General features: G+C 40.6%; 1 protein-coding gene across 13 annotated transcripts in view; it reads left to right on the top strand.

Annotated features, from left to right (window-relative positions):
• Positions 1 to 15,804, top strand: part of LOC138758057 (uncharacterized) — a 356,156-nt gene that overhangs the window by 288,814 nt on the left and 51,538 nt on the right. For 9 of the 13 annotated variants that reach the window (XM_069926411.1, XM_069926417.1, XM_069926414.1 and 6 more), the window contains one exon: positions 9,930 to 10,242. The exons of 2 other annotated variants lie outside the window; for them this stretch is intronic. In XM_069926411.1, the coding sequence (XP_069782512.1) occupies positions 9,930 to 10,093 (164 nt within the window). In that variant the 3' untranslated portion in view covers positions 10,094 to 10,242. Of the gene's footprint in view, positions 1 to 3,663; positions 4,371 to 9,929; positions 10,243 to 10,489; positions 10,655 to 15,804 lie in introns of those variants that run through there. 2 more of the 13 variants (XM_069926422.1, XM_069926420.1) reach the window with 2 other exon arrangements.

Genomic DNA, 15,804 nt, shown 5'->3' with positions numbered 1-15,804 from the left:
TTTCATAACTCCAAATGAATTGGACCAATGACAATTTTTCTCAAGCAAAATATTTCAGTAACAGTTGGGTCTAGAGCAGTGATTCTCAACCTTCCCTTCTCATTCACCTACCACCTGAAGTAATCCCTTACTAATAAGTAATCCCTTACTAATCACAGAGCACCTCTGGCATTGGGATTACTTCAGGTGGTAGGTAAGTGGAAAGAAGTTTGAAAACCACTGTTCTAGACTGTTCTTGGATATAATGAGCTGCAGCTTTCTTATTGTAATTTTTCTCTGGGGAATGCAGCCTTCAATTCGCATGTCAATACTTCAAATGTAATCATCCCTGACTCACCAGCCTCACCTGATGACTCTGCTTTATGCTTCTCAGATACAGGATTTTTTAAAATCATTTCTCACAAAGATCCAGAAGGGCCTGATCCTTTCTGTACCTCTGGCAATATCTAGAAAGTATCTGGTTTTAAATCCAGAAAGAAGACAGAAGACAATTGATAAAATATGCTGAAAAATATAGTCTTGAATGTTTCTGTAAAATAGTTACATTTGTTGGGTGAGGAAGGAGCAGCAGTGTTGGTCTTAAAAGGAAGAAAATCTAGAAAAGAACAAGGTTCTAATAGCTCTACCCACCTATCACAATCCCACTTTCGCTCTTGCAAAAGGGTCACCGTCCATCACTGGTCATGAAATAATCATGATCAATTTATCCACTACGTTTTGTTATCCAATAGAAATTGAAAGTAATTATTTGACTCATGTAAGTACTATTTCTTTCTGTGATATGTATACATATTTTGCCATATAATGTATTTAATAAGAATGTTTGGAAAGCAAATACATGTTGGTAATATTTGGATTTTGCTACTACTAAATCATTAATTCATCAATGCACCATGAGTAGAAGCCATAAACCTGCAGTTAAAAGAGAAGGGACAAAGGTTTTGACATTAGTTCCATTATGAACTGATTATTTTGTCGCGATGCTAAAGATTTTGTAAATATTTTGGTTTCATGGTGGAACTCCAGCATATACTGCTGGTGGCTGTGATCTTTTAGAAGCTGTGAAAACCTCCCAGATAAAATGGTCTTGAGATTTGGAGAAACTGGCCAAATGCTGTCTGTTCTGCTAACCTTGGCACACAAACCACTGGAAAAATGAACAAAGTTAGAGATCAAGACATGGTTGAGGAAGGGCATCGGTGCTATATGACTGCTTTAAGAGCACGGATTGCAGCTATTTTAGGAAAGCGGCCACCTACAATTGCTAAACATCGAGGTGTACACAAAATCAGTGACTAGCTACATTAGCAATTATGACAGAGAGATCAAATGCTACATAACCAGGGCTAACCAGAAACCATGGTTGGATACATTTCTCAGAGCTCAAGATGCACCATTCAGGAAAGGAGACAATTTGACACTATGATCAGGCCAATGCTGAACTCTCCCGTGCAATCCGGAAGGCAAAATGTGGGAACACACCTAGAATCCATAGGCAAATGTGTGAAAATGTGTCAAGGTATCAAAACAATAACAGACTACAAGAGAAACTTGAAAGTCAACAACAACGACACCTCCCTTCCGGACAGACTGAAGATCTTCTACACACGGTTTGATGAGAAGAACAGGCTGACACCAAAGAAAGCTCTTTCTTCTCCAAATATTAGATCTTTGCGTAGCTGCAGCTGAGGTGAGGAAAATCCTATCCTGTGGGAACGCACACAAGACAGCGGGACCAGACAGTATACTTGGCTGGGTACCAAAGAACTGTGATAACCTACTGATGGAGGTCTTTATGGACATCTTCAACACTTCACTGCAGCAGTCCATCATATCCATGGGTTTCAAGGCAACCACCATCATCCTGGTACTTGAGGGCAACAGTAACAGGTCCCAATGACTACCATCCAGTGGCACTGACCTCCACCATTATGAAATGCTTTAAGCGTATGGTGATAGAACGCATCAAAATACACCTCCCAGAGATATTGGACCCATTTTGATTTGCCTTCAGACAGAACCGTTCCACTCACAATGCTATAGCCTTGACCTTCCACTCTGTCCTAACTCGCCTGCCTGGAAAATTACACCTGGCTGCTGTTCATTGACTTCAGCTTGGCGTTTAATACCCCAGAAAAAGGTGGAGAAACAGTCCTTGCTGGAAATCAATACCCCTCTCTGTAACTAGATTCTGAACTTCCTAACTTCCTGGCAACAGAATGTTGAACACCATCACATTGAACTCTGGCGTATCCCAAGGCTCTGTGCTCAGTCTCTTCCTGTTCACACTACTGACCCACGACTGCAATGCCATACCCAGCTCCAACAGAGTCATCAAGTTTGCACTTAATACAACAATAGTTGGCCTCATCAGCAACCATAATGAGTTGAAATACAGAGAAATGGAAAATCTCGTGAAATGGTGCGAGAATAAAAACCAACATAGGCAAGACAAAAAAGATGATTGTGGACTTCAGGAGGACCTGGGAGACCACCATCCACTACATATTATTTGCTCAGTAGTGGAGAACGTGGAAAGCACCAAGTTCTTCAGAGTCCACACAAGATATGTCCTATCCTGGTCTCACATTAATATAGGGTGAAAGATTAGAGTAGTGGTTAATGTAACACCATTACAGCATACCAGGGGAGGTTGTGTGTAAATTAGGTGTAAAGTGGGCAGCATGGACTCATGGGCCAAAATGCCCTGTTACCGTGATGTAAAATTTAAAATTTTAATTTACAACATCTCCTCATTTTGTCAGGAAGGTGCAATAGTGACTGCACTTCCATAGATGGCTGAGGCAAGCAAAGTTACCAGCCATCACCCTGTCAACTTTCTATAGGAGCTCTATCGAAAATGTCCTGGCTGGCTGTATCAGAGTGTGGTATGGTTGCTATAGAGAAATGGTTCTCAACCTTTTTCTTTCAACTCACATACCACTTTAAGTAATCCTTATGCCATTGGTGCTCTGTGATTAGTAAGGGATTTCTTAAGATGGTATGTGAGTGGGAAGGGAAGGTTGAGAATCACTGCTCTAGGCCCAATTGTTACTAAAATATTTTGCCTGAGAAAAATTGTCATTGGCCCATGCACATAACGAGTCAATTAAGTACGATTAAAACAGTGGTTTTCAAATTTTTTCTTTCCATCCACATACCAATTTAAGCAATCCCTTACAAATCACAGAGCACCTATGCCAATAGGGAATACTTAAAGTGGTATGTGAGTGGAAAGAAAAAGGTTGAGAACCACGGTTTTAGAGCATTGGATCGGAGATCAATCCACAGGACCATAAGAGCAGAAGAGAGGATCACTGGGATTGCCCTCTCCCACCCATCGCCTACCCCCAGTGATGATAAAGAGAGCTCAAAAAATCAGGAAGGACCCCTACCACCCCGCATGTAGCATCTTCCAATACTCCTATTGGGAAAAATATATGGAGGTATCAGAGCCCGATCCACCAGGCAGAGGAACAGCTTTGTCCCATGGGCACTGAGAACTGCTGAACGACTGCTAAAGCAACTCTCCGTGACTGCTATTTATTAATAATTTTATTTTTATTTTAATATATGTACTGTGTATATGTATCATTTGTCTGTATGTGTGTTATGTCTTTACACGTGTCCTGCACCATGGACTGAAGATTGTTGTTTTCTCAGGTTGTACAGGTACAATCAGATGACATATAAACTTGTAAAAAAAAATGACTCAGAAGCAACTTTCAAATACTGAAGAACTTGGGCCTATCTTCGAGATGGAGCCTGGGGAGTTGATTCCTGTTCACCTGAGACTGCAACAACAGTCCCTGGGTAAGCCTCAGCTGAGCCCGGCGCCGACATCGCAAAGCATCGGGGAAGATGGCATCAGAGCCTGAAGATGTCCTCCTCCTGAGTATGAGGAGCAACCGCAATGCGCGCTATACCAAGATTGGCCCGTGTAGTGGGGGGACCGACCTCACACGGCCCATTGAACCTAGACCGTCGAGAGGGGGGACCAGGACCCACATGGGGACTGGAAGACGAGGATTTCTACCCAGATACAGAAGAAGAAGAAACTGTAATATACAAGTGTAGGCCTTTATCTAAGTATGTGCAAAGGAAGTTTAAATCTGATCCTTATTATTCAAATTCAGCAAGTCAATTTGATATGTTATCTAAGCAAATAGAGAATATGGGAAATCAGATGAATCAAGGTTTTTCATAATTGAAAGAACAATTTACTGGTATGAAAGAAGAAATGACATAAATTAAGTCTGATGTGGCAAAGTGTGTGAAGCTGGTGAATAAAGTGCAAGACAAAATTAAGAAGATTGAAGAGGATTTTCATGATTATCAGGATGATGTAGAGCAATGTCAAGAAAGGATGGGACAGATGGAGGATTCATTTACTGGATGGGAAATTCAAAGAAATGATTTACTGAAGAATATTGATACTTTGGAGAATCAAGTCGAAAAATAATATTAAAATTGTTGGTTTACTATAAGATTTTGGGGGTCCAGATCCAGTTCAGTTTTTACAGAAATGGATTCCTGAAATTTTAAGGGAAGAATGTTTTCCAAATAGTTTGGAATTGAATAGAGCACATAGAGCCATTAGAAAAAAAGCCTCTTCCTGGACAGGCGCCATGCTCTATTCTGATCAGCTGTTTGAGTTACCAGGATAGAGAGATGCTTTTATGTTTAGCAGTTCAATGCAAGGAATCAGGGCCTGTTGGTACTTAAGAAATAGTAGAGTTTTTTAATGCAGATTTGGGTCAATCTATTATTAAGTGTCATTAAGATTTAATTCTGCCAAAGCTGTATTGTGGAAGAAAGGATACAAATTTGCCTTTAGATTTCCTGCTGTTCTTAAAGTTTTTAATTGAGATTTTCAATCTCAATTTTTTACTGATGATGCTGAAGCTCTTATATTTGCTAATTCCTTGCTGGATAATAAGCAGAAGAAAAGTCCAGAACATTCTTCTTATCAATTTAAACCAGCTCAAGAAGAGAAGAAAAATGGTTTGCAAGAGAAGGAACGTTGCTAATTGGTTGAAATTGATATTGATGATGATCAAGTTCATAGAGATTTAGAGGAAGTTTATCATAATTAATATTTTTTACTTTTGATGATTCCTTTATTGTTCTGTTTGGGGGAGGTGCTATTGTTAATTTCTCCTTCCGAAATCGTTAGCCGCTTTATGATGTTGGTCACTTCCTGCATAGTAGAGGGGGTAGTACTGTTTACAGAACATTTCTTTTCCTTTTTATGATTTCTTCTTTTTAGGTTTATCTTTTTCTTCTGAGCAAGGAGATGAAATATTTATTTCAGAACATGGATGTTTAATGGTATAGATTAAAATGTTGCCTAATTTAAATTTTGCAACATTTAATGTTAATGGGCTCAATAACCAAATTAAGAGGAAGAGAGTTTTGACTTTTGTTTAAAAATTGAAGTTTGATATTGCTTTTTTGCAAGATATGCATTTGACTGAAAAGGAACTTCATATATTAAAAAGAGATTGCGTTGGCCAGGTTACAGGTTCTTCTTTTAACTCAAAGGCAAGAGGAGTAGCTATTTTGATTAATAAGAGGTTATCATTTAAATTGGAATCAGTAATTGAGTCAGTGGTGGATTGTTGGTTGTTAATTTTATTCAGAATCTTGGACATTGATGAATGTTTATGCCCCTAATGTAGACGATGAGAAATTTTTGCTAGATTCTGTTTTTTAAATTGACCGAGGCATATGAGAAAATTATGATTGGAGGTGACTTTAATTGCTGTTTGGATCCAAAAATGCCCCAAAAACGGTAATTAAGACTAAAATGGCAAAGTGATTGTCAATGTTAATGAAGGAAATTAACTTAGTTGATATATGGAGGAGACTAAACCCTAAGGAGAAAGATTTTTTGTTTTATTAATTTCAATATGATTCTTATTCTAGAATAGATCTTCTAGAATAGATTTATTTTTAATCTCGGAACAGTTATATCTGAAGAATATAAAAGTAGAATGTTATCAGATCATTCTCTTCTGTTAATAACATGTATATGTTCGGAAAAGGTAGATACTGTATATCGATGGAGATTTAATTCTTTATTGTTAAAGATGTTGAATTTTGTAATTTTATGAGAGATCAACTACAGTAATTTTTGAAAATGAATATGGATTCAGTTAATAGTAAGTTTGTTTTATGGAATGCTTTGAAGGCGTATTTAAGAGAACAAATTATTAGTTTCTCATCAAAGATTAAGAAACAATATTCTTCTGACGTTAATAAATTGGAGGAGAAAATAGAGTTATTATAAAAAAAGATATACAGCAGAATCCAACTAAGATTAAAAAGATAAAATTGATTAATAAGAAATAATGGTATAATTCATTACAAACATATATTTTAAAAATTGTTAGAGAACCAATCAAAGATATTATGAATTTGTGCAAAGGGCACAAAATATTTTAGCTTGCCAATTGTAGTCGGAACAGGCTTCTAGAATGATTAATGCGATTAGGAAAGATTCTAAGATTACATATAAACCCCAAGAGAGAAATGAAGTATTTAAGGAATTTTATGCAAAATTGTATACTTCCAAATTAGAGAAGGATGAAGCTAAAATTGATGATTTAAAAAATCTAATCTTAATCTACCTTCTTTGAATAATCATGACATTAAAGATTTGGAAGCTTCATTTAATTGTAAAGAGTTAATGGAAGTGCTTCAATCTATGCCAAATGGGAAATCTCTGGGTGTAGATGGATTTTCTGTGGAATTTTACAAACATTTTAGGATTTGTTAATACCTTTGTTAATAGAAGTTTTGAAACAGGTGATGGAGGTTCATTCATTTCCAGATTCCTTTTCACAGACAATTATTACAGTTATTCTTAAAAATTCAGAGTCCTTTGAAAGTTGAATCATACATCTATTTCATTATAAAATGTTTACTATAAGATTGTAATGAAGGTTTTAGCAAATAGGTTGGCAAAATACTTACCAACTTTGATTCATTGAGATCAAGTTGGATTTATTAAAAACTGCTATTCTGAAGACAATATTGTTAAGTTGATTTCTTGGATTCGTATTTCTCGGGTGGAATCCAATCTACCTATGGTTATATCATTAGATTCTGAAAAAGTATTTGATAGAGTAAAATTGAGTTGTTTTGTTTAAAATATTGGAAAAGTTTAAATTTGGACCTGTATTTATTGGTTGGATTAAGGCTTTATATAAAAATCCTATCACTAGAGTTGTGATGAATGGGCAAATGTCTTTGCCATTTGTATGGCAAGATCTACTAGACAAGGTTGCCCATTGTCACCAGCTCTTTTTGCATTAGTTATTGAACCTTTGGCACAGTTGATAAGGCAAGATAATAATATTAAGGGTATTAAAGTGAATTCTGATGAGTTTAAAATTATAATGAACTGATGATGTTTTGATATATTTAACAAAAACTCAGAAATATTTAAAATAGCTAAATAATAGATTGGAACAATACGGAGAAATATTGGGTTATAAAATTAATCTGGAAAAAAGTGAGATTATGCCATTGTCTGAGGTGGATTATACTTATTGTAAAGATATCATTAAATTTAGATGGTCAGATCAAATTAAGTATTTAGGATTTAAAGTAGATAATAATTATAATCATTTGTATGAATTATATTATTTATCTTTGTTTTATAAAATTAAAAATTATTTAAATTGATGGAAGGATTTACCGATAACATTAATAGGTAGAGTAAATTGATCAAGATGAATTTTTTTCCTAGATGAAAATATTTTTTTCAGTCTATTCTTTGTAAAATTCCTAAAAAAATTTTAAAGATTTGAATTCTATTATAAGGAAATTTTTGTGGAAAGATAAGATGGCAAGAGTGTCCTTATAAAAATTAACTTGGAAATATGAGTTAGGGGGTTTACAGCTTCCAAATTTTCAAAATTATTATAAAGCAGCACAATTAAAATTCATTAATAGCATGTTTGATTTGGAAAAATCATTGGTATGGGCAAATATTGAATTATCTCAAATTGGTGACAAGAAGATGGATCAATTTATTTATAAATGGAATTCTAGATTGTTATGTCATTATAAGTCACCTATTTTAATACATTTGATGGAATTAAGGAATGTGGTAAATGGTACACAAGGGAAAATTTTGGGTAAAACACCTTTGTATCAGAATAAACATTTTCCTTTTACACTTACTAATCAGTTTTTGAAATTATGGGACCAAAAAGGAATTAAAAATGTACAAGATTGTTTTGAAATGGGCTATTTTTTTTTTCTTTTCAAAGAATGAAAGAGAAATATGAAATGCCGTCAAGTACACTTTTTTGTTATTATCAAGTCACAGTTTTATTATTAGATAGTTTTGGTTATACTTTGAGATTACTTAGACACTCTCATTTTGAAACTTTACTTATGGAAGGCAGGAAGAAGAGATTTATATCTGAAATGTATTTGTTATTGCAAAATAAAATGCTTAAGTTAGATTTGCAAAAGTCTAGGTTAAAATGGGAAAAAGATTTTGGGATTCTGATTAATCAAAATGATTGGAGGAATTTGTGTCAAGATAGTATGACTAAGATTATTAATGTGATGTACAGATTAGTTCATTATAATTTTAACTCTGGAAAAATTAAAGAGATATAATTTATATTCTTCAGATTTATGTTTCAGATGTTGGAAGGAGGTAGGTTCCTTTTTTACATTCTACTTGGTCATGTGAAATGGTAAAGTCTTTTTGGATGCGACTTAAGAAGTTATTAGAGCATATTTTTAAGGTTAAAATTCCATTATTATTTTTGTTAAATAATATTTAAAAATTGAGTTTGGAATTGAGGTTGACTAGATTTCAAGTAGCATTTTTTTGAGATTGCCATTAGCTGTTACAAGAAAATGTATAGCGATTACATGGAAAAGTTAGATTGATTTGAGTTTACATCGATGGCATATGGGATTAAGATCTTGTATTCCATTGGAAAAAAATAAAGTATAATTTATGTGATAATTTTTTAAATTGGAAAGTTAAGAGCCTTTATTTGGATTATATGGGTTTAAAATTGTGAATTTTCCAGCCATGCTGTGGTGGTGTTGTTCTAATCTGTGGTACCTAACTACGTTATTGTGGTTTATATCTCCTTTTTCTTTCCTTTTCTTTCTTTGAGGTAGATATGGGTGGGAGGTATGGGATTGGTATGGGGGGATGGGATGGGTAGGTAGGGGGTTAGGGTGGGAGGGAGGGATATATATATATACACACACACACACACACACACACACACACACACACACACACACATAATGTATTTTTATTATATTTGTAATGTTATTCTTTTTTGATTAAATGTATCATGTTTTTCATTTTAAATAAAATATTCAAAAAAAGAACTTGAACAATGTAGCCCCAGAAAAATCTGGCAAGCAAAGGATGCTGATGTCTTATTGATTGTGGCAAGGCTTGAATTTTTTCTTCTATTTGCAGCCTGGGAATTTTAATCCATAATCATTATCTGCACAGGAGCACATACTCTTCTCTGGAACCAAACTTGTCTAAAACCAACTCAGAACAAGAAGTAAAGAATTAAATGTCCAGCAGCAGAAGTCCTGAAGCTGGAATGATTTCTAGTGGGGATGCGGTTGGGAAAGATTTCCCAACAAGGCTGTGGAATTGTGGAATGGGGTTGTGGGGACAACTGGGACAGGAAACTAAACATATTTTATGGATCTCAGTAGCACAGACATATTATAGAACCTTCACAAATGTTAATCTCTTTAACTAAATTTTTACTTCACTCCTAACCAATTGAATTGATTCCCTAATGGAAATTTATTTGGAATTGAAAGTTGCTGGCTGTAGGCAAACAAATTAAGTTATGTTACTAATATAAAAATATAACACTATGAAATGTAATATATTTTATTTTTTGCTTTTTTTAAAGTATCTGGTCACCCAGTCTTGCAGGAAGCCAAAATAGAAGTTGTTGGTAATCTGGTAGCCCATTCAATGTTTCAGAGAAACCAGATTCAGAAAGTTCGCAGGAATAAGTTGGCTGACTCTTTGGCAGGAGTCAAATATCCAGGTGAAGTGACTTCTGGAAGATAAATATTTGTTTCATTCCACGTAGATCTGAAGAAAAAAGAAAGTGTCTTTGAAGCAAAATGTAATGTTTGCACAGTGACATTGTGGATGTACAATGGCAGTGAATCTGGATATCTATTTTACAATAGGAACATGATTTACTTCATACAGGATTCTGAATTATATATTATTTTATCTTTATAACTACTGAAATAGAGGAATGTTGATAATGAGAAAACATCCATTTGAAAAGTACTATGGGTATTATGAATAAGGCACCTATTGTCCAGAGAATTTAGCAATGGCTCAAGTACATTAGGGATGAAAATATTTGCACTTCTTCCCAATCGAAATTTCTCAGAGATGTCAGGAAAGTTGCACATTATTATTTTCTCTCTACATCATGTTAATTGTTTCTAGGATACCTGTCCAAGAAAGAGGAATGGGGAAGGTGGAAGTGTTCAACTACAGTACTTGTTTTCCACATGCTGCCAACAGTAAAAATCCCCGTTATCCAGAATTCAAGCAACCGGCAGCCTCAACCAACCAACCAAACAAAAAGTGGAAAATAAATAGATAAAAAATACAAATGTTTAAAATTGGTGCCCCAAAGCAGTCAGTTCACTAGTCATGCAGCACATAATCTCAAACAACTAGCACATTCACTTATCCAGCATCTACCAATCCCCATAGCTGCCAGATACCAGAGATTTTTCCTGTAATTTCATATGATCCCAGAGTTTTGCAATGCCACACAGATCACCATATTTTCATACTTTGCATGTTATCCTGAAAGGAACAAAGATTGATGCCAGTTGGAAGCAGTTATTGTCTCATGAAGGCTCATTAATAACCTTTCGCTTCATCTCTATGCAAAAAAAACTTTCAGAGCAGTGGTTCTCAACCTTTTTCTTTCCACTCACATACCACTTTAAGTAATCCCTATGCCATCGGTGCTCTGTAATTAGTAAGCGATTGCTTAAGGTGGTACGTGAGTGGTACCAGCCTACTGCAGGGGGCAACCTCAGTACCTGCAGAAGAGCATGGGAGGACCAGGCAACACCTGGCCGGCTGCTAATCAGCCGACCTGAATGGACCAAGCCCTACCCGGTGACTGTCAATCACCTTTCAGGATATAAGTTAGATTCAGCCCTTTGAAGACAGACTCAGAGCTTGCAACAGCATTCCCACGGCCAGCTCTGTGGAAGTTTAGGTTGAATAAAGCCTGTAAAACAGACTTTATGTTTTGTGTGTTTGCTTCTGTTCGATAGTGCACAACAATTTATTCAACATAAAATATGAAGCTGCTATGGAGAAACTACTGAGTGCCAGGTGCCTCGAAATCGACCCATGCCACCCAGAAGTACAAGCACGCTTCGAGATCTGGAAGCACACAATCAAAGCAATCATTGAGGCACACGCCGATGACATCCTGGACTCCGACAGAAAAAGGCTTGTTTTACTCCGATCAAAGCTGGGCCCTGAGCCTTCCAGGCACTCAAAGACTGAATTGGGTACTTGGAAGTAAGGAACACCCTCGAGACCATGTATAAACCTCCCACGAATGTTGTCTTCACAAGGTACCTCCCAAGTATCCGTGCCTAGCTGCCTGGAGAGATAGCCCAACCTTATCTGGCTGAATCCGGAGTAAATGAAAGGGAGGTCAAGAGACTGATCAGAGATGCCTTTGTCTGGGGGCTACGCATGAGAGCCATCAGGCAGAAGCTGCTAGAGGACAATATTTACTCCCTGGCCAAAACAGTGGAGGAAGTCCGAACCCTGGAGGCAGCAGCCCTGCACACCGAATCCTTCGACTCCAGACATCCCCAGGCCTCCGCGTGGTCAGCCCTAGACTAGACGGTGGATGAAAACATCGCAGCTGCTGGTGCCCAGCAACCCTTGTAAGTACTGTGGGTCCCGGTGTGTGTCTGATTGTCGATCACAACAAAACTGCCCGGCCAGAAACCAGCACTGTTCGAGATGTGGCAAGAAAGGCCACTTTGCTAAAGTATGCCTCTCAAAGCCTGCTGGCAGCTCAGCGGCCCTCTACGACCCTCCTTCTTGGTCCTCACCACATGCAATTGTGGGGTGATGCCATTGCCCCCTCAGCTACTTCTGGCCTCCCCAACCTTGGCGGCTCAACTTCCAGCCTCGCCAGCAATGATTGCCGCGTGCACGCCATGCGCCTGGATCAGCCCTTGCCCACGCCATTGCTGCTTCGTGAAGACTACAGTGATGTCACGTCCTGTCCACAGAATGATGTCACCTCCGCTGCCCATGATGACATCACCCTCGCTGACAGCCAGTGGTGTGATGTCACTTCCCCCAGCGCAACCAGGGCAGCTGGGGAAGAAGGCCAGCCATGCCTCGCACTCCCATGCAGCGCCACCATCTTGGGGCGGTCAAGCGCAGGCATTACCTCCACCCAGGCCATCCCAGGCCTACAACGACAATGACAACATGATCAACACGGGCCCTGACCAGGCTGCCCTACCAACACACCCCACGTCTCCAGACGCTGTTGATCTCCACCCACTTCATCCCTCACCTATGGAGAGCACAACCATTCGATACTCATCTCTCACGACGCCAGCCATAACTCGCCTCCACCATCGGGGAAGAATGACTCAGACCCCAAGATGATCCTAGTAGCCACCAGCCTGACCAGGGACATTCCCCACGGCCTCGGGTGCTCCATGATGGACATCAAAATCAACGGGCAAGTAACAAAGTGCCTAATCGACAGTGGCAGCACCGAGAGCTTTATTCAGCCGAGAGTGGCCCACTCACTAAAGCTAAAAATCCATCCTATCATCTTCTCTATTGCCTTCGCCACCAATGACTGGATTATCAATACCCTTGGGCGTTGCTCGGCCGATCTGACTGTGGTGAGGGAGGGAAGACATACATTGGGTTCAGGCTCCTGGTCATGCCCTAACTCTGTGTCCAAGTCCTCCTCGGCGCCATGGACAGAGACTTCATCAGGACAGAGGTGTGGCGGCTTCTGGCGGAAGGTGTCATAGAGCCCAGCAATAGCCCATGGAGATCCCAAGTCCTGGTGGTCAAAGGAGGCAGCAAGCCAAGGATGGTCATAGATTACAGCCAGACCATCAACCAGTACACCCAGCTGGATGCCTACCCCTTACCGAGGATAGCCAACGATCAATGAGATACCACGCTACCAGGTTTTCTCCACAATTGACCTTAAGTTGGCCTCTCACCAACTCTCCATCCACCCACAGGACAAGCCTTACATCGCCTTTGAGGTGGACGGGCGCCTGTACCAGTTCCACTGAGTTCCGTTTGGGGTCGCAGTCTTCCAGTGGGAGATGGATCCTATGGTAGACCGGCTCAAGCTAAAGGCAACTTTCCCGTACCTGGATAATGTCATCATCTGTGGCCACGACCAGCAGGACCACGATGCCAACCTGGAGAAATTTCTCAGGACGGCCGAGGAGCCGAACCTCACACAACAAAGAGAAGTGCCTGTTCAGCACCACCCGCCTCGCCATCCTGGAGTACATCGTGGCACATGGCGTCATCGGCCCAGTTCCAGAACGGATGCGTCCATTAATGGAGCTGCCCCTCCCCCCATGCTCAAAGCCCTCTGCATGTGCCTTGGTTTATTCTCATACTATTCACAGTTGGTTCCCCACTTCTCAGACAAGGTCTGCCCACTGGTCCAGGCCTTGACTTTTCCCCTTCCACCCGAGGCTCAGGCAGCCTTCACGCACATCAGGTAGGATATCGCAGATGCCACAATGCATGCTGTGGACGAGGACTCCCCTTTCAGGTGGAGAGCAATGCCTCCGATGTAGCCCTTGCCGCTACCCTTAACCAAGGGGGGTGCCCATTTGCCTTCTTTTCCAGGACCGTCCATGGCTCTGAGCTAGGGCACTCCGCCATTGAAAAGAAGGCCCAGGCAATTGTGTAAGTGGTCTGCCACTGGTGCCACTACCTGGCTGGCAGGAGGTTCACCCTCCTCACCAACCAGTAGGTCGTAGCATTTATGTTCAACACCACCCACAGGGGCAAGATCAAGAATGATAAGATTTGCACTGGAGAGTTCAGCTGGCAACGTACAGTTACGACATCCAGTATCGTCCGGGGAAGTTTAACGACTCCCCGACATCCTCTCCCGGACCTGGATGTCGCTCCATGATGACCAGCTGCAGGCACTGCATGAGTCCCTCTGCCACCCAGGCGCCACCTGCTTATATCATTTCATCAAGTCCTGAATCCTTCCTTACACCATCAGGGATGTCAGGACCATGACCGAGGTGTGCCGGTCTGCGCGGAATGCAAACCTCACTTCTTCCACCTGACCCAGGCTCATGTCGTAAGGGCCACTCGGCCCTTCGAGCGCCTCAGCATGGACTTCAAGGGGCCCCTTCCTTCCACAAATCGGAATGTCCTTTTCCTCACAGTAATAGACGAGTATTCCCGCTTCCCTTTCGCCATCCCTTGCCCAGACACCTCCACGGCCAACGTCAACAGGGCACTGACACAGATCTTCACCATGTTCGGCTACTCCACATTTATCCACAGTGGCCAGGGGTCTAGCTTCATGAGTGAGGAACTGCACCAGTACCTGACAGCAAGGGGCATTGTGACTAGTTACAACCCAAGAGGTAATGGACAAGTGGAATGCGAGAACAGGGTAATCTGGAAGGCAGTCCTCCTGGCCCTTAAGTCAAAGGGGTGGTCCGATGAATACTGGCAAGACGCCCTCCCCGAGGTGCTCCATAATTGTTGCGGAGAAAAATTCAACTACCAACACCAGGGTAACGCTTCAGAAGAGTTTTATTGACAAGATATCATGACCATCACCCAGCCTGAGCTTGCTCTGTTCACAGCCAGTTTTAACAGAGTTTATATACAATAAATGGCAGTACATTCCAGCATGTGGGCTTCCTGTTGCGGTCAACCTGACAATAGTTTATCATTTTCAACATTTGGCAATAATTTAATCATTGTTTTACAGAATTCCAAAACTTATCATGTCTGCAGATAAATTGCACCTTGAGGTTCCCTGCTTACTCTTGTATGTTCTTGTAAGCAACTTATGGGTGAACCCTTAACCCTTTGTGTTCAGATTTTCCTCCTCTATGATATTAGGTCATTCCTGTGCATGGCTACCAACGAGACCCCTCATGAATGCTCGTTTTTGTTCCCCAGAAAATTGGCAACGGGAACATCTCACCCAGCAAGGCTTCCATCCCTAGGACCAGTGCTCCTGCATAGACATGTGCGGGCACATAAGACCGAAACCCTGGTCAAGCAGGTGTTCCTCCTACATGCGAACCACAACTAAACTTTTGTTAGGTTCATGAGCAGCAGGAAGGACACTATCTCAATGAGGAACCTAGCACCAGCAGGGGCACTCACCACAGCACAGCACCCTCCAGCCCAGGACCACACCGCCTGACACACTCCCTTGACCCCAGACAGCTATGGGACACTCAAGACCTCCCCGGGCATGAAGGATTCACTCCAACCGAGGGGGACGAGCCGGCCCCCCACCCATCCAATGTATCACACACACCTCAACCCCGGCCACCCCTCCACGCTGCACCCCGCCAGCCACTCCAGCCCCTGCCCCAAGCCTCTGCTTACCCTCACCGACCTGCGACGGTCGCAGAGACTCTGATGGCCGCCAGACTGTCCAAACCTATAAATAATGTATATATGTTTTGGGGCTCTGGTAGATCACAGACTGCAACCTCCTCCCCCAC

The sequence above is a fragment of the Narcine bancroftii genome, chromosome 3 (genome assembly GCF_036971445.1).
Source record: "Narcine bancroftii isolate sNarBan1 chromosome 3, sNarBan1.hap1, whole genome shotgun sequence".
In the NCBI taxonomy this organism is placed as follows: Eukaryota; Metazoa; Chordata; class Chondrichthyes; order Torpediniformes; family Narcinidae; genus Narcine; species Narcine bancroftii.
Note: the sequence above shows the minus strand (reverse complement) of the source record. Positions and strands in the feature narration are given on the sequence as shown.